General features: G+C 36.9%; 1 protein-coding gene across 2 annotated transcripts; it reads right to left on the minus strand.

The window, feature by feature from the left end:
* Positions 1-6,865: 6,865 nt before the first annotated feature.
* LOC121859565 (lanC-like protein 3 homolog) lies at positions 6,866-20,208 on the minus strand. 2 transcript variants are annotated; one of them, XM_042356508.1, is made up of 8 exons: positions 19,969-20,107; positions 17,051-17,216; positions 15,575-15,818; positions 14,339-14,499; positions 12,954-13,120; positions 9,847-10,019; positions 8,667-8,783; positions 6,866-7,197 (listed from the first exon to the last, which is right to left on the minus strand). In XM_042356508.1, the coding sequence occupies exons 3-8, from the start codon at positions 15,750-15,752 to the stop codon at positions 6,953-6,955; spliced, it is 1,041 nt and encodes a 346-aa protein (XP_042212442.1). In that variant the 5' UTR covers positions 15,753-15,818; positions 17,051-17,216; positions 19,969-20,107; the 3' UTR covers positions 6,866-6,952. The 2 variants fall into 2 exon arrangements, with proteins under 2 accessions (XP_042212442.1, XP_042212433.1); XM_042356499.1 differs by lacking the exon at positions 17,051-17,216 and having other exon boundaries at positions 19,969-20,208.
* Between the last annotated feature and the right edge of the window lie 132 nt (positions 20,209-20,340).

A 20,340-nucleotide genomic window follows, 5' to 3' on the forward strand; every position in this document is an offset into this window, starting at 1 on the left:
GTTGACTGTAGCTGCTTTAATGAAAAACTGTAATAGAAGATGGTTGACTAAAAATGTTGGACCAATCAGTCTTTAGTGATGTAGTTATTATACTCTGTAAGGATGTAAAATTTCTAAAACATATTGCTGCTAATTTGTTGATTATGTGGACCATTTTTGTGATATGTGCATGTAGGAAATGTTTTGGCTGAAGTTGGGATCATGCTACCAGATTTCACTTTGGAGTTGCTTTGTTATACTGTATGATTATTCCCACAGCTGTCTTAAGTGTTTGTACATGGGGCTTGATTATTCCCTGCCTGCATTCTTGTATATTTAGTGACAATCTGGTAATTTACATATCCATCATCATTGTAAGGTGACAACCTTTGGCAACTACCCTGTAGTTATGCCTGTATATATATATAATTCAGTCATCAAAGCATTTGAATTGATAGTGTTTAGTGTTTTTGAGTGTCTTGGACACTTTCTGGACAAGCCTTGTCTGGATGCCCTAAATGTATGTTATGTGAATTTATAAATGGTAACATACAGCTATTCTATTACTACCCATTTCTGAAGTAATTATGGTGAGTGAAAAAAATAATATACGGTATTCGAAAGGCTGAAATTAATAACAGAATGCTGAAGCTTTATCAGAATTAATTTTCCCAGAAGACACTAAACCCATCCTTAAAAAAAAAATGCATTTCCACTTTTTACGACAATGGGAAGTGGTGGTAATTTTAAAAACATTCCAGATAACTCGAGGGGGACAAATGTAATGAGTAGCCTTCTTGTAATATTTTATGAGAAAATATTGCTGAAATTAACCCTCTTAAATGCTGCTGTCCCCAATTGAGGACGGGTGTTGCAGACTACGACTGTCCCTGATCAAAATGAATGTGCCAATTTTTCAAACGCTTGATGCTCCCTAGGCTTTAACCACTCGCAATCCACTGTCCTGAGCCACCCACTCATCACTTCCAGCCAATCAATGTTTATCAGTGATGGATTACACATGTCTGTCAACCTCTTGTGGCCACTTGGCCATGCTTAGCACTCCTCCAGTCAAAATTATCATGCAGGGATGGGTCCGAACCTCTGTTCTGGGGCTCTAACACGTTCCCACTTGCCAGGCTAAATGTTTGGATCGCTTTAGTTCTTATTGGCATTGTACAAGGTTGTTCCCTTGCTAGCTGCTGTTTTTGCATACAATTCGTGTACAATCTGCCAAGAATAGTGTTAGAGCAGTGTTAGGAAGTACAATACTGTAAAATAATATTGGTTACATATACTGTACACAGTGTGCTGTACATTCAGGTAGTGTGAAAGTACACCAGTTCCCCCATTAGCATCATTCCAGTCAATGTTGTTTCATTATAACTTCATTGAAAACAAAAAACTATGAAAAAGATAGATGTACAACAACTTTACAAATTTGGTACGAAGGCACTTGGTGCCTGGGTCAGCTGTGATAGCCTCTGACTGTGTAAGCGACTGGCGTCAGTCTCGGCATGGGTGCCATGCAGTATTTGTTAGGTGATTGGCATATGCTCTTCCAACATTCACTTAAAACCAATTATGAATTTATTTGAGCCCTAGAACAATGAGTGCTAAATGTGCATTATGCACCACTACAGCTTGGGGGGTCACAGAAAGAAGAGGAAAAGTACTTCATAAGTTAAATTAGACGTGGTAAAGAGATTTGAAAAGAACAAAGAGCTGCCAGTCTGCAGCCTACAACTGTATGAACTATTCATGGGAATGCAGAAAAAATCAAATCCTGTGCTAAAAGTGTTACTCCACTATGTAACTCGCAACAGAAGTGGAAATATGGAAAGAATGCCGAACATTTGGATCAAGGATCGGCATCAACGAAACTCGCCATGTTCATTGCTCTACATACAGACGAAAGCTTATAAGTTTATTTAAACTTTAAAACGAGAAAAAGATAATAGTGCTGAAAGCGAAACATTTGTGGCAAGTCAAGGGTGGTTTGAACGATTTAAGAAGCGTTCAAACTTGCTCAACATAAACATTACAGGCGAGTCTACATGTGCAGACAAGGAAGCAGCTGCTGCTTATCCAGCAGTATTGAAAAAAGTAGTTGAAAATGATGAAAATACACCACAAGAAGTGTTCAATGTCGATGAAACGGGTCTATTTTGGAAATGAATGCCAGCCAGAACATACAATTCAAAAGAAGAGAAATGTGCACCTGGGTTCAAGGTGGCCAACGATCTCCTGCTTAGGGGTAATGCTGAAGGAGATCTGAAGCTCTGCCACTGCTTGTTTACCTTGCTGAGACACCAAGGGCTTGGTCACTAGAGCAGTGTTTTGAAGAGTGGTTTTCTGGATGTTTCTGCCCAGATAATGTCCAAGTCATTTTTCTGCCTCCAAACACAACATCCAGGGGGTTACATTGCCCTTCAAGGCCTATTATTTGAGGCACACTGTAAGGGAATTTTGATGTGCCAACATCACATCATGAAAGTGATTGGCAATTTAGAAATCAATAAAAATATGAATTGGGTTTGGCATAAAATCTGGCCAGAATGATTTCATTAGATTTGACCAGCCAATAAACGAAGTTCATGAAGAGATTGTTGGATTGGCACAGTAAGCTGGGTTAAATGAGGTAGATGTAGTGGAGTTACTTGAATCACAAGGTGAAACATTATCAAATAATGATCTCCTGCAGATGGAACAACAACAAGCAGCTGAAAGTGAACAGGCATTACCAGCACGATCCTTATCGAAAAAAATATTTGTCGAAATATGACCTTTGCTTACAACTGTTGCATGTAATTGTACAAGCAGAAAAAAAAAGAATGCCCTCAGCTGACATTGGACATGATTTTTAAACACCCATCTGAACAAGAAGATCCAGCAACACCACCACTTGCCACATCACCCCACTCTGAAGCAAAGCAATACCAGGCCCCTCATGCATTCTTTACAACACATTTAAGGGATCTGAAATGGACACCTTCAGTGATAACGACCCAGATTCTCATCAGCCATCAAGTAAATATAATCTTATTTTTGTTTATTAATGTTATTTGGATGTGTAGTACACATTTATTTATATTTAGAATATAGTAGTGGTGTTTTTGGTCTTTATTTGGTGACTGGATTTAAAAATTTTGACCAGAATTGTACCAAAGGAACATAACTCCTATTTATAGCATTGTCTATGGTAAAATCGGTTTCACTAAGAGTCGCTTCACTTAAGTCGTGGTTTTCAGGAACCTAACAACATTATTAATGGGGGAATTGGTGTACCAGATGTATAGGAAAAGGGGAAACACTAGAGCACCTTAGCTTTGGTCTTTATTGAAGACATCTTCAGGTCATGAGACCCACTGTCCCCCACCTCACTACAAATAATGAGTTTATGTACAATGGGTGACCTGACAATGCAGCAGGTCATGTCAATAATATGACCCACTAATCCCCTACCTCAATTGCAAGTATGAAGACATAAAAAGTGATTACAGTAATGTGTACTGTACTGAACATTCAGCAGAGGACTGTGTATGCCTATTGTAGGCTAAAGATCCTGGTAGACTTGCCCCTTACAAATGCTGGCATCTGTGACACTGATTTTGCAGTTGAACTATTTGATTTTTAACACAAAATTTGCAAATAGTATGGATGCTTTTAAAAAGAAAACTTTTCAGTGATAGACACACCACGAGGTGTACTACGGCTGTGACCATAAAGATCACTGGTGAAGCAGCAAATGCTGACCATGCTGCCATTTCCCAACATGTTTAAGGCTCTCACAGGCAGGAGGATACACTGCAAGAAGTGTTTAATATGGATGAAACTGTTTTCTTGAAAACTTTCCATCAAGAACATTAATTTGATCTTGATGGAGGAGAGTGAGTTTGTTCCAAGTTTGCAAAGGACTACTTGGGTTTAATGCTATGTGGCAGTATCACAGGCCACTTTAAATGCAAGCCACTATGTACCAGGCCTATGCCTGTACACTGGCCTTCCAACAAAAAAGTGTTTTATTGTTATCACTAAACAAAGTTGGCTAGTAAATTACTTTAGCAATGAAGTTAAGTGGTGCTAATTGATAATGTACTTAACAATCCACTACATACTTTGTGACCTGCATCTAAACATCCAAAATTTGCTTTGGACACGGAATACTACCTCAATTGCAACTGCTACAAAATTAACCAGATGAATCGGGCAAGAAACAGGAAGGACGTGGGTTACAAAAACTCCATCAGGAAGTACAGTTCACACCCTTTGTAGACAGGTGTACTGTACTACCAAATGAGTACAGTACAGTATGCTGTATGTGTTGAAATTCAAAGCAGTGTAACTGTGCTGTTAGTAAAGAATGTGACCTGCCTTTTCAGTACAGTACTGTATACACAATCACTTGGGAGTCTAAACAGCAAGTTTGGAGTTCTTGGTGAGGCTGGAATGTTACTACTGTAATTGGGTTGCTGGGTCTGGGAAACTGGAGTCACCTAAGATGTGCTTTAGGCATAAACGAGGAATTGATCTTGAAATACAGGCTTTTAAATGAGCACAGATCACACACATTAACTGGGAGAAAGGTCAGTACAAAAATGTGAATATTGTACTGTACAGTATTCCAAATTTTTGAGAACCCATTTGGTTTGATTTATGCCATTAATCAAATGTTTGTCCAAAGAACCAGACAATGTCTTGTTCTGTAGTTAAAAAAAAAAGATAATGACACAAAGACTGAGTATTAATTTAAGGTACACTTTGACAATGACGAGGCATTGGGTATAATTTCCGTTCCATACAGGGTGTTTAGGTAAGAATATAATAATTTGCATTTACATAAATTCATTTTATAACTTAGAACATATACAATAGTGCACTGTATTTCATCTTATTAATGGCAAACATCATAGTATTCTTTTTCACATCTAAGTTTTTGCTTATTTTGTTATGCCTTGAGTGCTGACCATGGAAGCTATGAGGTAATGTGAATCTTTGGGGCTACACTTACGGTACACCGAATGTAAAAGGTATATTCATATGATGATTAACCAAATTGCCACATGTTGCCCGAATGTTAGGCTTCGGATACGGGAGGTTGGGAATGTATACAATACTGTACTGTATTCGTCATACAAGTACAGGTTGTACCTCTCTAGTCCGGCAACCTCGGGACCTGACCGGTGCCGGACCATGGAAATTCACCCTTTTCCTGGATAGATAGTGACTTGTGCTTATGCCTGGAAGCACTAGCACCACTTTCTCTGCATCATGGTCTCTTTGAAGACATATTGAAGGGTTAAATGTCGTATAGTAGCTTCTCAAATTTCGCGAGTTTTTAATTCTTAATGTATTTTATTGGTAAATAAAAATTTTGACGGCGGAAACTTGAATTTCGACGGGTTTGAACGGCCCGCCAACATGCATAATCGTGTAAACAGCGTCATTTCTCTTCTGTACAAAAGATTCATTATTGTTTATTACTGAATGTCTTTTTTATTGAATTAATGTTTATGTGTGCAAAATGAGCAATACAATTCATTAATAATACGTAGAATATTAAAACACACGAGGAAATGACACAGCATTGTTTTCGTTGATTACAAAACCAGTGACTGACTGGTTCTACATATACAACTGAAGAAAATAAGACCTTGGTTGTAGCTGTAGTAAAATTAGTATGGTTGTTTTAAGTAATGTTATTTAATGTTAATAAATGGAACAATAGAAGTAGCTAACGATAATGGTAAAGAAAAAGAGAGATCGCATATGTAAGTGCGCATGCACACACGTGAAAACATATCGTCATTACTTTACATAAGAATATGAAAGCAACACTTATTTACTGTTCATATATATTTTAATTAATGTTTCTGAACTTGTTTTTATTGAATTAATGTACGTGTGTGCAAAATTAACAATACAATTTATTAATAATACGTGGAATATTAGAGGAGACGAGACGGCTGCCGGCATTGTTTATGTTAAAGCTTACGAAACCAGTGACTGATTGGTTCTACATATAAAACTGAAGAAAATAAGACCCTGAGTTTAGCTGTAGTAAAATTATTGTAAAAAATTAATATGGTTGCTTGAAGTACCTGTAATGTTATTTAATGTTAATAAATGGAACAATATAAGTAGCTAACCATTAATGGTAAAAAAAAAAGTGAGACTGCTCGTATGTAAGTGCGCACATGTGAAAATATATCGTCATTACTCTACATAAGAATATGAAAGCAACACTTATTTACTGCTCATATATATTGAAGGGTTAAATGTTGTACTCTGTATAGACAAGCAGAGAGAGAGAGCAGCCGAACTGCCGGATGTAAACAAACCTTAATTTCCCGCGGCTTTTTTTTTTTTAAGGGGATTAGCCCACCCGGGCATAGGTCACTGACCCACATTGGGGCCTGAGGGGCAAAAATTTAATACTCCTGTAATAATAATAATAATTCAGATAAAAAAAAAAAAAAAAAAAAATACTGCCTATCTACCTCGTGGACAAACTAAAATCGTTCCGGACCACAGAATGCCGGACTAGAGAGGTACAACCTGTACTGTATAGGTAAATAGCCTTATGCTTAGCTTGGAGGCGAGAGAAACAGGTCTCGCGGCCCGATAATAACAAATGCACCTCGTAACACAGCCTATAAGGAGGCTGGTGAGTGTTGCATTAAATAACATGAGTACTGATTTTTTGAAGTACCACCTTGCATGTTTTTAACATTATTTTGGAATCCTAACTTTGCATGTTTACACTTGCCAGACCCCTCCCATTCGCTCACCTTAAGTTTACTAGTAATTCTTGTTGGCCCTGCAACATTTTTATAATAATTTTGTGCACAAATATCATGTACAACAGTTTAACGATTTCCCTGAATGAAATAAAGTTCTAGTTTATTTATATATCCAAACCCAATTTTAGACAGCGTCATCAACCAAGCAAGAGGGCCATAATGCATGAAAGTTAAAACACGTTGAAGAAAGGAAATGATGATTGCTCTGGATTTAAAAAATCTGCAATGAAACATGCTGTGCCAGCCAAGCCCTCATACAGGCTATAAGGAGAATCTGGTGTGCGTGCCTGACAAAATTCTCTTGTATTGAGAAAATTGCAAAACTGGAGAGCCCGATGAAGGTGATTGGGATCACCAGTCAGGCGGAAAAGAGTGAGGAACACATAGCCACTGCCTGCTACTCCATGACATATACCTGTAAGAAAATTAGGAATTTAATACATTGTACAATATAAATGGAAATACTGTACTGTACAGTAATATCCCAGTTACTTGGAATAATTGGTGCAGAGTTCTTCCAGGTCATGAAATGACTGTCAAGCCCGGAAAAAATATGAAATGCTCGGAATTTTCTGGGTATACTGGGGAAAACTTCCAAGTCTCAACTTTTTCTCGCCAGGAGTTATCACACCACTGACCCATACCCCCATTACCGAGCCACTGAATATAGAATGGTACTAATATTAACACTTCAATATTGAATATTGAATGGCAGTGTTAAAACATACTTACTGCTTGGAGAGAAGCTACCTTCTGTATTGTAAATATAACATTAAATTTATATCACCTTATGAATTAAATCTGGTGAAATTAGTAAATTCTGTATCGACTTTTGGCAGCCCTCAATGTACCCCCTGGAAACCCTCCTGCATACCCCTGGGGGATCGCAAACCCCTGGTCAAAACTATGCATCTCAGCCTAAAATAGCACAACTACTGCAACTGGAACAACTAAACCAACCTCTATGTACATTCAGAAATATCCTAAAAACTTCTCTTACATTTGTCTGGTGAATAGAATATTTGTGATTTTTTTTTTTAGTGCCTTATCTGAAGAGCAGGTATGATATTTAGATCCAATAAATATAAACTAATAACCCTATTTATAACAGTTATAAATGGCTTCCACAAAGTCTTCTCAAAAGACTTAGAAACTTCACCTTCCACTCATATACAGAGTATACTGAATCAAAATCTCCTTTTATCCCAATTCCTTCCTTTTCCTCTTAAATTTAGAGTACAGAAATTAACATTATGCTCCATACCCTTTCATCCACTAATTTATGACCACCTTTAATTAGGACACCAAAACACTCCATGTTGATACATTAGATTTTCTTGTACAGTACTATAGTAATCCCACAAATCTACCAAAACAAAGAAGTACAGGAGAAAGAATTACACCATTTACAAGATAAAAACTATTACAAAGTAGAGAAATTCCTTTGGATCTGTTGAAACTGTATTGATACAGTATGTCTTCGATTACAACAGCTATTTTAATAAAGCCAACCAGAGATGCTTTTGTTGACGTTTAAGTGTTTCAGTTAACAGTTGTGCTGTGAGAAATGGTAACTATGGTTCTGGTTAGTTTAAGAGGGTTGATACACACACACCTGAGAACTTGAAAGCAAATATAGGAAGTGTTGCCATGCACTGTACTTTAAATGCTTCATCAGAGAAGACAACCTATGTCAAAACTTGAATACAGTTACTGTAGTAGTAAAAAACAATATAATTTAATTATATATCTTCACTTCACTGATAAAATGTAAAAATGATCCACAACCTTCACTGAGTTATCGGTGTGAGAGGTTTATAGTTGTTTACTGGCAATGAACATATATCTTATATTCATACTATACAAACTCTAACAATCACCTACCTGGTCCCTTTTTCAGTAGTCCTTTGTGCCACGTAACATCACCACACTTTATACAGGCTTGTAAATACCTTTTGTCCTCATATACCATGTATGCTTTGGCAAGTAAATACACAGTACCTGAAGAAAAAAAAAGTTTGTTATAAAACAAGTACTGTACTGTACAAGTACTTAATAATTTACCATAATGCAATTTACATTACTGTATTCTATTTACCTAAATATTAAGAGGATAGCAAATAAATCATAACAGAAAAAAAGAATTTTAGCTGCATCTTGTATACAATACTATATCCCAGAGTATAGCTAAATATCCAACACAAAATGTACTTCTGTACAAGCAACAATTCTGTTAAACACATTATCACAAGCATTTATTTAAAAATACCTTTTTCCAATTACAGGTACAGTATTACTATATTACAATAGCATATTAATATTATTTGTTTATTTGTTTGTTTAGTTCTTGTATTTATTCTCTTCATGTACAGGGGGTCCCCGACTTATGAACACCCGTCGGTCCCATAAAGTTGAACTTTATTTTTTTTTAACAGGGATAAGCCCACCCAGGCACATTAGACAACACACTATGCTTCTAATATATTCCCAGGCAGTAATACTTCCCTGTTTGATAGCTGCCTACTAATTTTACCTGATGACTTAATTTTTACTTTCATTTACTGTATTTTGTCACCATTTCTTTTCTCTTAAATTAAGAGATTTTTTAATATATATAAGGACTTAGGCAATGATATAATGGGATTTTAAACATTGTTCTGTAAGTACAGTATGCACATAGGGTATGTGTTTCAACTTAAGAACATCTGTAGGAATGGAACTCATACATAACCTGGGGACTGCCTGTATACAATACAGTACACTATATACTGTACACTGGTACAGGTATTAAAAATATGTATGAATTTTCTGATACAGTACAAAGTTCTGTACAGTACAGTACTCATCCTGCCCTCTCTCAATTATTTTCAACTGTTTGAACTATTGTATATACATCTGGCAAAAGACATTTGAGCACTTTTAGTACAGATACTTCTTTAAGTGATGTACGTAATTAATTTTCTGTTTGGTACAGTGGACTTTTTCACTCCAATTAATTGGGAATGTAATAAAGTTAGTACATTTATCAGTGTCAGATACTTTGCTTTAGCTAACCTAATCTTACCTGGAGCACCATGACACCAGTGCACAAGCTCTTCTTCAGGTGGTCGCTGTCCATCAATTTCATCCATTGCACTTGGAAAGTTCCCATTGGGTGCCTGAAGTACTAGGAGAGCATCCAGTGATTTTTTTATGAGTTCTTTAGCATGTGGTCGACAGGAGAGCCATGAGGGGAAGCTGAAATACGATTATTATTCAGCAAAGCATGTCTGGTCACTCTAGAGAGCTCATTTAAGGTCAATGACCACTTAGTACAACCCCATTCATTATTTTACTTAAATAATTACAAAAACTTTTCACTTATATGTAACTTGAAATAAGAAAAGTTAACCTGCCCAAGAAATTTCTATCTACTGTATATAGTAAAGTAAACGGATCCATAAACTTGTAGACATTCTCATCAGTCTCATTGTTTCATGTTTTATGTTTTATATTTTATTTTTATTTTTAAAACTTGCATATAGAAAAATAACAAATTTTCTCAATACTGATCATACAGTTAACTTAAATATCTGAAAAAGAGATTGACAACAACTTTATTTGTACAGTGAGTTCTGCTATAACGCGTGTTTTGTCAACGCGAATTGGCTGTAACGCGATTGATGAATAGAAGAACAATATTTGTAAAATGCGAACGCGTGTTGGCTGTAACGCGATTCCACTCCAACGGTTGTTGTCGACTGGCGCGGGGTTATGCAGTGTTTACAGTTCACGTTCGACATCACATGTTCAATTGATTTATGTGTTTTGTTTGTGAAGAATTGCAGAAATAATTTATGTAATATTTATATATACAGTATACCTGTACAGTATATGTAAATTGTAAAATTTTAAATAAGAGAGAAAAACAAAATACGTAGTGTTTTACACCCGCGCTCTCTGTTTACATTACACGCACGATCAGTTTGAAACGCGTGGGAAGTTTTTAAGCGTCCTCAGTGATTTTTGCTTACTGTTTCTCCAATTTTGTGACTTGAAAAGAAGAATATCTCCGGGAAGCGTTCTGGTGATCGCATTTCCGGTGGTGATGGTAAAAGAAAGGCTATAGCCATTGAAGAAAAGCTTGATGTTGTCAAGCATTTTGAAAATGAGGAAAGAACATGTGATATTGTGCATGCAACGGGAATAAAGGAGTCTACTTTACGCACCATTAGAGACAATGCAGGAAAGATTAAAGCAAGCTGTATTGCTGGAAAAACCTTGAGTGCTAGCAAAAGTGTGAGATCACGGCCAAAGGAACTTGAGGAGATGGAATGGCTTCTAAGTTTTGGATAGAAGATCAAACGGAAAAGCAATCTGGGACCAGCTTCCTCACCATTAAAGAGAAAGCCTTATCAATATATATGAGGACCTAAAGAAAAAAGCTGAAAATCCTGATGATGTGATTGCCTTTAGTGCAAGTAGTGGATGGTTTTCTGGTTTTAAGAACCGCTATGCATTTCATAATGTAAAGTTATGTGGTGAAGCAGCAAGTGCCGACGAAGCAAGTGCCCGGGCATTTCCTCCCACTGTAAAGAAATTGATTCAGGAAGAAGGCTACACCTTAGACCAAATTTTTAATTTGGATGAAACAGGTTTATACTGGAAGTGCATGCCAACAAGACCTTACATTTCCAAGAATGAAGCACATGCTCCAGACTTTAAGGCTGTGAAGGACCGCGTGACAGTGTTGTTGGGTGCAAATGCTAGAGGAGACTTAAAGCTTAAGCTTGTGCTGGTGTATCACTCTGTCATCCTGCAAGCTTTAAAGGGTTACATAAAGTCTACTCTAGGTGTTCACTTTAGGTCAAGCAAAAAAGGTTGGATGATGGGACAAATTTTTTCTGACCTTCTTGTGGATGTTTTTGAAAATGTTTTTAAAAATTATTGCAAGAAGAAGAATATAGATTTTAAGATTCTCCTCATTTTAGATAATGCGCCAAGCCACCCTCCCACCATTGCTGAGCTTTCTGACAATATCAAAGTGCTCTTTCTACCTCCAAATACATCTCTCCTTCAACCAATGGACCAAGGATTAATAGCAACCTTCAAAGCCCATTATTTGAGGCATACATTTAAGAAACTTATTGCAGCTACTGAGGAAGGAAATGATAAGACCAGTGTTCTTCAGTTTTGGAAAAGTTTCAACATCAAGCATGCAATTGACATCATTGTGGAGGACTGCTTGAGTGGAGTTTGGCGGAAGCTTCTCCCAGATTTAATTCATGATTTTACAGGCTTTGATGCATCAGAGGAGCTCCCAAAAATAAAAGAAAATTGTTTCTCTTGTAAAGCAAGTTGGCTTTGCTGAAGTGGAAAGTACTGATGTTGAGGAACTGCTCGAGTCCCACTGTGAAGACCTCTCTACAGCTGATCTACTAACAACTTGTTGCTGCTGGGGAAATAGAAGATGCCGAAGATGATGAAGTCAAGGATGCAAAACCACGAGAGCTTCCCACTTCTGTTTTGTCTTCTATCCTGAGGGCAGTTGATAAGCAGTTGCAGATCTTGGAAGACAATGACTACAATGCAGAAAGGAGCAGGATTGCAGTTTGTGGTGTTAAATCTTTTTTGGCACCTTATGAACAGCTTCTTTGTGAAAGAACAAAGACGGCAAAGCAGCAAACATTAGATGTCTTTTTTAAGTTAACCCCCAAGAAGCAGTCTGAACCACAGTCTGAAGACACCGAACCACAGCCACCCACTTCTGGAATTAGACGTTTTTTTCGTCCCTCCCATGCAACCAAAACTGCACCTGATACTGATGATGACGATGACAACTGTCAAATCCTGTCTGCATGACTCCTCAACATCAACCTTCTCCCCCATCAAGTTATATTCATATTTTTTCAAGGTAAAGGTGTAACATTTACTGTATGATTTCATTATTAGATATGAATGTAACATTTATTTAGACTGTTCTATCCTTTGTGTTGGGCTAACTGCTAAATTTTTTTTCGATTTCGAGTAATCTGCACCTAACCCTATTTTCTCCATAAGCCCTGTTATTTCTATTGCGTGAATTTCTAGAACGTGAGGTTTTACAAGAACACTACTATCGCGTTATAGCAGAACTGACTGTATTTTAATAAAACTGTAGTAAAGTACGAGTAGTTAGTGATCAAAGTCTACCTGAGCATCATGTGCAGTATCCCAGCTAAACCATGAGCTGCTCCTAAATACTCTGTCTTGTAATACTGATACATAAGTGGGATGCGACTTTTGTGGTCATGAGCATACTTCTGTCCAGACTCAATCATGGCATCCAATATGGCACTGACTGCAGGCTCTGGTAATATCTGCAACACGAATGACTGTGATGCAACAAATTATGAAGTACATGTTCTGTACTGAGTACGAATGGAGACTTCCCTAAATCTAACATTAATTTCAACAGAGTAAAAGCTTCCCAATCTGATATTTCTGTATGTGAATACTATAATGTTGAACTTAGTAATGAGGACTGAGATTCAGTTACTGCTAGGTTATTTGCTTAACAAGAGCACTACAGTGAGGAATAAAAGTGAGAGTACCGGGTACTGTAATATAAGGTTCAATTGTTTTTTGGAAAACACTTCTATTCATATTTAGGCTCAAAGCACCATCTTTATGATACTTTCACCACATTGTAATTGCTGCACCTGTTCTTTTGGCCTACAGGTCATCAGTGACACATGAGACACCTCCACTAGAACATCCCCCTGCTTTTGCTCTCTTGGTCAAGGGGTCTGACATAACCTAAATGAAGGCCACAATGTCTTATTAATCATCCTATTGCAATGTAAACTGCAGTACCTGTATAGCACTTCTACAATCAGTAAAACTTGGGTAGACAATGCCGTGAACTCCTAATATGGTTGTTGGTTTCCAGCTATTAGGGCCTCAGGATCACCAAGTTGAAATCCTATGATAGGTTTATCTAAATCTCAAGACACTCATGGTTAAAAATTTATGTAAAATTACCGAAATATTTTTTTTTTACCATTAACTATAATGAGATAACACGATTAGTCATTTTAATTAATATGGAACTCAGGGGAGTTTGGAAGTGGCCCTTCTGATGGCATCAGGCCTAAAAGGTACTTTTCTGATTGAGTTTTGCTCTAATACTATGCTTAAATTTTTTTTATCCACTTTATAAAAAGCACCAACAATAACTCATAAGAAAACAATGAATGAATATTTCCACATCTCAACTTTTAAAGACTCATGTACAGTAACAGCATTTCCATCACTGGTTCAGGTTTAAATGGAATGGTTGAACAATGACCCTTAAACTTGGGTAACTACATAATGACCTTTAATTCTGAATGCAACAAGATATGATCAGTCTTATTGTTGATACAGTATGTCATCATTATTTTACCCCTAACTATAATATATATACATTACTAGACAGTATTCATTCATCTAATAGCAGCAATGTCATAATACGTAGTTTGAGTTTTATGTGGACCTTAATGTGATGTGCGTATAAACTTCTGAGAATAGTGAATGTACTGTACAGCAGTACTTACATCTCGCTTAAGTTCAGATTGAAGCCAAATTAGTCCAGCAAGATAACCTGCACGTCCAACAAGAAATTCATCACCTCCATGAGAATACCAATTCACTGGAATCAGATGAGCAGCCAGGTGTGAAAACTCTGATGCATATTTCTCGGATTCTTTCATATTGCCTGAAATATTGTTAATGAATTAATTTTTAGCTAATCTGAATTAATTTCTACAATGCTTTAAAGAATGAAGGCATGATCCTGGAAATCCCATTTCAAAACTACAGTATGTCAGGATGAGAGGACTTAGTGTTTTATTACTATCAAGTCCACTCAGACTATCTCTTTAACAATGACTACTGGACAAATGGTCTTCAATTTACTCATATAACAATCATCTTCCTTAAATGGAGGATTACAAGTGAGAGTTGCCACTGAAGGCTGAGAGGTGATGAGTCCACTACAATACAGTAGTGTGCATAACCTAACCATCCTTCATCTGTCATTAGTTACAATGGATTTCCAGCTGAACTCCTTGATATATCCAGTGTGAGGAGGGAGGGTTTAACCTTCTTTTTATGGCTTATAAACTGGGATTTCCATGACTATTCCTTCATTTGTAACCCACATATGGACCCTGGAAGAAAGAAAGGAGATAACAAAATGCTACTGTGAACCCCAACCACAAATAGCTGCAGTTAGGGGTTCCCCAAACAGTAGAAAGCAAATTAAGGCCAATGGTGATACAGGGATGAAAGAACGTCAAGATCATGAGAAAAGGAAAACAAATGGCACAATGAATTTTCAGTAATATACAGTATATACCTAATTTCATGTGAGTTGAATAGAACAGTTGTTCCAAAAAGCAGCTAGGCTAGGGGAGACATATGAGAATAAACCATGTCCCCTCTTGTACAGTACACTGTAGTTAGTACATAGTGTGCTGGGTCTTTCAGAGCACTTTCATCTCTCCAGATCACACAGCATTTTAAAAGGAGAAAGAATCTACATGCACTGTTTGGGCAGAAGAGCTATACAGTACAGTACTTATCTTTCATAAAAGATGTTGCACACCATGCAATTAAGTTTAGGAGTACTGTACAGTATAAAGTACGGTTATGTGTCCGTGTGTCACTACTGTAATGTGTCACTCCTCTTCCACCTGTACTGTACTTCATTCAACAAAATTAATAATAAAAAAAAATCTGATGACAGTAAATTTTTAATGAAAATCCTCTCTCAAATTATGCAAACTTACCTAATGCTTGAAAAATTACAGCTGCAACAGCATATATACCAGCATTGCCCAATATGAATGCAACAACATCAACTTTACTGCCACTTGCTTTTGTGTGGGTAGCAAATTCCAGAGCAGGCTTTAAGTAGCCAGCTGCTTGCTCCAGGAGATGTCCTCTTTCTTCAGAAAAATCAGGCATTTTTGAAAGGCGATAAAGAGTGTATATAGCTCCTGGAATTCCCACATAGAGGCCGCCATCACAATTCTGTGAAGAGTTGAATACTGTACTGTACATTCAATCTAGAGCACACTAATTTATCTAATAAAACCAGTTCTAAGAGACAAAAGTTCTGTCTTTAAAATCTAAAGGAGTAGGTAACAAGGGTGGTTCAAGAAAAGGATTAAGGTTCCAAGCACCACTGCAGGTCAAAAGTCGGAGGCTAAACGAAGGGTGTGGCAGGAGTTACCTCCCTCATGAGGAGAGAGCATTAGATATCAACTGGGAAAATTTTGAAATCTATAACTTAATTGGTGATTTCTGTGGCTACTTCAAGAATTAATATTTTGTACATGAGGTACACCTCGTTTAGTTATTATTATTTTTTTTTTTAATTAAAAAATATTAAGCCTCAGGATTTTTCATTTTCCTCTCTCTCACTTTTGTATCCTTAATGCAGGCTGGCCAGAATCAAGAGCAAATGACACACATTTTCCTTTGATTCACTGATATAAATGAGAATTACCACTTAACAGCCTTGGGACCACACCCTCGTCTCAATTACCGATACCTTGTAAAACAGTGGTTTTCAACGGGGTCCGGGAGGAATTTTAAGTCCAAGGGAGGAATTGGGGAGGATTATGTATAGTTCTCCGTGCAATGGCTCTCAAAAGGCAACTGTCTGGAAAGGTTCATTGCTCTGTACGGCACTTTGTTGGACTTTGGTGGGGACCGTGATGACTACCAGTTCTTGAAATCCAGTGAATCCAAGGCCTTGATTTCATATCTTGCAGATATTTGGGTAAACTGAATGCTTTAAATCAGGAACTGCAGGGTGAAAAAAAAATCATGGACTGCAAAACCAAAATCTGTGGTTTTATACACAAACTGAACTTTTGGAGGGCCCAGGTCTTGAAGAATCATCTGTCCCAATTCACGCATCTCAGCAAATGTGAACCATTGGATGATGTCCTCTGAATCATCTCTGAACATCTTTCCAACCTGCATGTTGAGTTGAATGACAGATTTACCAATCTCAAACAATTTAACATTCTCTCTTGGATTACTCAGGCATTTCTTTTTAACTGCAAAAATAATGAGTGTCTGATTATGGACTCTGATCATATCGACGAATTGATGGACTTACAAAACGATGACAGCGTGAAACCGATCCATGCCTAAAAAAAAAAAAAAAATGATGTGGCTGGATCCCCAAGTCAGTGTCAAATATAACAGCTATGGAAGCCCACCAAGTACTTCTGCCATTTCCGACCACATACCTGGTTGAATGTGCCTTCAGTGCTGGTACGAATATTTTGAAGATCTTCGAGCAAAATTTACTTGTTTTGTTCCTCGATTTTCTCATTTAGTTTCTCAGCACGAGGCTCAAGGTTCTCATTAAAGTTGTACAATTCTAATGGAAATCTGATTATAATAGTTACAATTCTGAAATCAAAGATTTTTTTATTTAATTTTTTGCTCAAATAATCACCTTTAATTTAATTATTCGTTAATGATGTGTTTTGTTTTGTAGAAATAAAAGTTGTTTCTTATTTCTTCCTTCATTTTTTGGTCAAATAATTACCTTTAATTAATTATTAGACAATTGTTGTTTTGTTTTGTAGACTAACTGAATTTCAATACTGTAATTCCTATTGTAAAAATAAAGTAAAACCAATGATGCAAATACCGGTACTTTATTCTTTCATGCTGATTCAAGGAGGAGGATTTGGATGAGCCTGGTATCGTTAAGGGAGGAATGTGATGTGGGATGTTGAGAAACACTGTTATAAAAGATAGGCTGATCTACACACTGGAAGTGTTGGCCCAAAATCCAACTTGTCAGATGACCTTGACTTAATTCCACTGTTTGTCCAGCATTCATTCTGCTTGGTTGAGGCTGATGACTTAGGTTACTGAAATTGGTTACTAGCAAATATGGTTAGCTTAGGTTGGGTTTCTAAGTGACTGAATTCAGTAAGCTAAGAACAAGCCTGAGTAATCAGAACGAAGGCTAGATAAATAGTGGAAGTAAGTACAGATCCATACACCGTACTGCAGTATATAAGAAAGATCCAAGGAGAACAACAGTGTGTACAGGTAATAGAGAAATGACCAGCAGCCCAAGCAGCAAGGCAGCCAATCAGTGGTGACAAGGCAAGGTAAGGTAAGGTAAGGTATAGTACTGTACTGTATAAGATTTGTAGAAAAAAAAATTAAATGGCAAATACAGAAATAAGTTTCAATTGCCTACAATACTTCTAAGGACAATTACCAACAGTTTTTCTACTACACAACTTCAAGAATATGAAGTTAGTAACACAAATGGTCCCTAAATTATGACTATATAAATAAAATTTAAAGTAGATATTACATCATTTTGATGTGCAAAAATATAACGTGTTTTAGCACCTCACTTTTAATCATGCGTACCAAGTTCATGCATATTAGTGAGATTTCTTGTGCTATTCCTCTCGCCTTGGTTGGGTTAGATTAGGTTAGCCGCACTGGAATGAAATAAACATGGTAATGTGTGACAGATCTTCCTGGTAAAATGCATGCATGCATGCATCGGAAGGTTTGTTGCATGACACCGGCTGACGCCCTGCCTCTAAATAATGAATTCCTTTACACAGTGGATATTTTACAGTGAGCATAAGAACATAAGAAAATAAGGAGTCTGCAACAGGCCAGTTGGCCTGTGAATGGCAGCTCCTGTCGAGAGTTACTACCACTCTCTATCATCCATGAATCTATCTAGCCTACTTTTAAAACTTTCCAGCGTTCCAGCACTTACTACACAAAGTTGTTAAGCTTGTTCCACTCGTTAAACACCCTATTTGTGAGCCAGTTCCTTCCTACCTCCCTCCTAAACCTAAACTTATCCAACTTAAATCCATTGCTACTAGTCCTATCCTGCTCGGATATTATAAGAACTTTATCTATATCTCCTTTATTGATTCCTTTCACCCACTTAAATACTTCTATCATATCTCCCCGCACTCTTCGTCTTTCTGGGGAATGCAAGTTTAGTTTCTTTAATCTATCTTGATATGGAAGGTTTCTAAGTCCCGGAATCATTTTCGTCATTCTTCGCTGCACCGACTCCAGTGAATTGATATCCATTTTATAATAGGGGCACTAGAACTGAAAAGATATAGTTGCAATATGACCTCCGCACTCTTATTACTTACACTTCTAGATATAAAACCTAATACTCTATTTGCCTTGAACGGCTTAGTTCCTACTAACACTAATTTACCGTGAGTGCACTCTAATTGGTTAATCGTTCATTACCGGTAAAATATCCACTGCGTTCACTTTTTCTAGAGATATTGTTTGGATGATAGTAAGAAAATAGAAACGACAATGCATATAGGTTAGGAAGTTAGGTGAGGTTAGTTTAGGCAAGGTTAGGTTAGGTTAGGCAAGGTTCTGGCCAATCAGAGCGCAATCACGGTAAAATAGAATTAGTAGGAAATTAGCCGTTCACAGCAAAATATCCACTGCCATTCCTTTACAAATGAATCTATGAAGCTAGCTAAGAAATTTTAACGAACAGGTGCCTCTTAGCTCTCGATTTAGCCCAGTATTGTGGTAAAGACTGTATTTATTGAAGGATATGTACGTAATATGGTGAATTATTATTTATGCACAGGTCTTTCTCTTGCTGTATTTCATAATGTTTAGACAATTCCAAGACCTTTTTCTTCTATGATATTTCAGCTGGAAATTAAGGATAACTGATATATTAATTTTTCAATATTATTAAATTCGCTCAGTCACAAGTGTCGCCATGTCTTATATACCTTGAGGAGATGTTATCTGGGCATCACACATGGGCAATAATGACTGACATCATCCAGTCGTGACCAATTATATCGATATCTTCAAGCGAATTTTTTTTTTTACCAATCACATTTGATTTTTTTCAAAGGAAGCAGCCTGGGTAATTTCACTGACCAGTCTCACAATGGCCGTGGTGGAGGTGAGGTTAGGTTAGGTTAGGTTAGGTTAGGTTAGGTTAGGTTAGGTTAGGCTAGGTTAGGTTAGGTTAGGTTAGGTTTTCTGTATCATATTCGTCACTTATCAGCGTGTTACCTCATGATTCGTTTTCTCCCCTACCCAAAAACCCATGATATATATATTGTGTGTGATAAATCCTTTTCATAGGTTAATACTAATAAATATTCCTTACGCGGTGATTCTTGGTCCACTTCTGAGTGATGGTCTGTATACGGTCTAAAGTTCTTCTCTTTATTTCCGCTTTATCGATCGTGACGTCTTTTCCATTATACTCCGGAAGATTGTTCACAAAGTAACGTTTAGGGGAAAACATGGTGAAGTGTCCGGCAATTATTAATAGAGGTAGAAAAAAGTGAAGTTAGCCTATGACGCCAAGCTCAGTCCGGGTCCTAGTGACAGCTAGTAATTGTCTATATTAAACTGTGATCTGTAGTGTCGATTTAATCTTTTTTTCGTTTAAAATAATATATCTTTTAATTTTATTGCAAATATTAATCCAAATTAACGTTACATGTAAGAAAAGAATATATTTATAACATTCAAA

Source organism: Homarus americanus, unplaced genomic scaffold (genome assembly GCF_018991925.1).
Source record: "Homarus americanus isolate GMGI-L3 unplaced genomic scaffold, GMGI_Hamer_2.0 scaffold2224, whole genome shotgun sequence".
NCBI lineage: Eukaryota > Metazoa > Arthropoda > Malacostraca > Decapoda > Nephropidae > Homarus > Homarus americanus.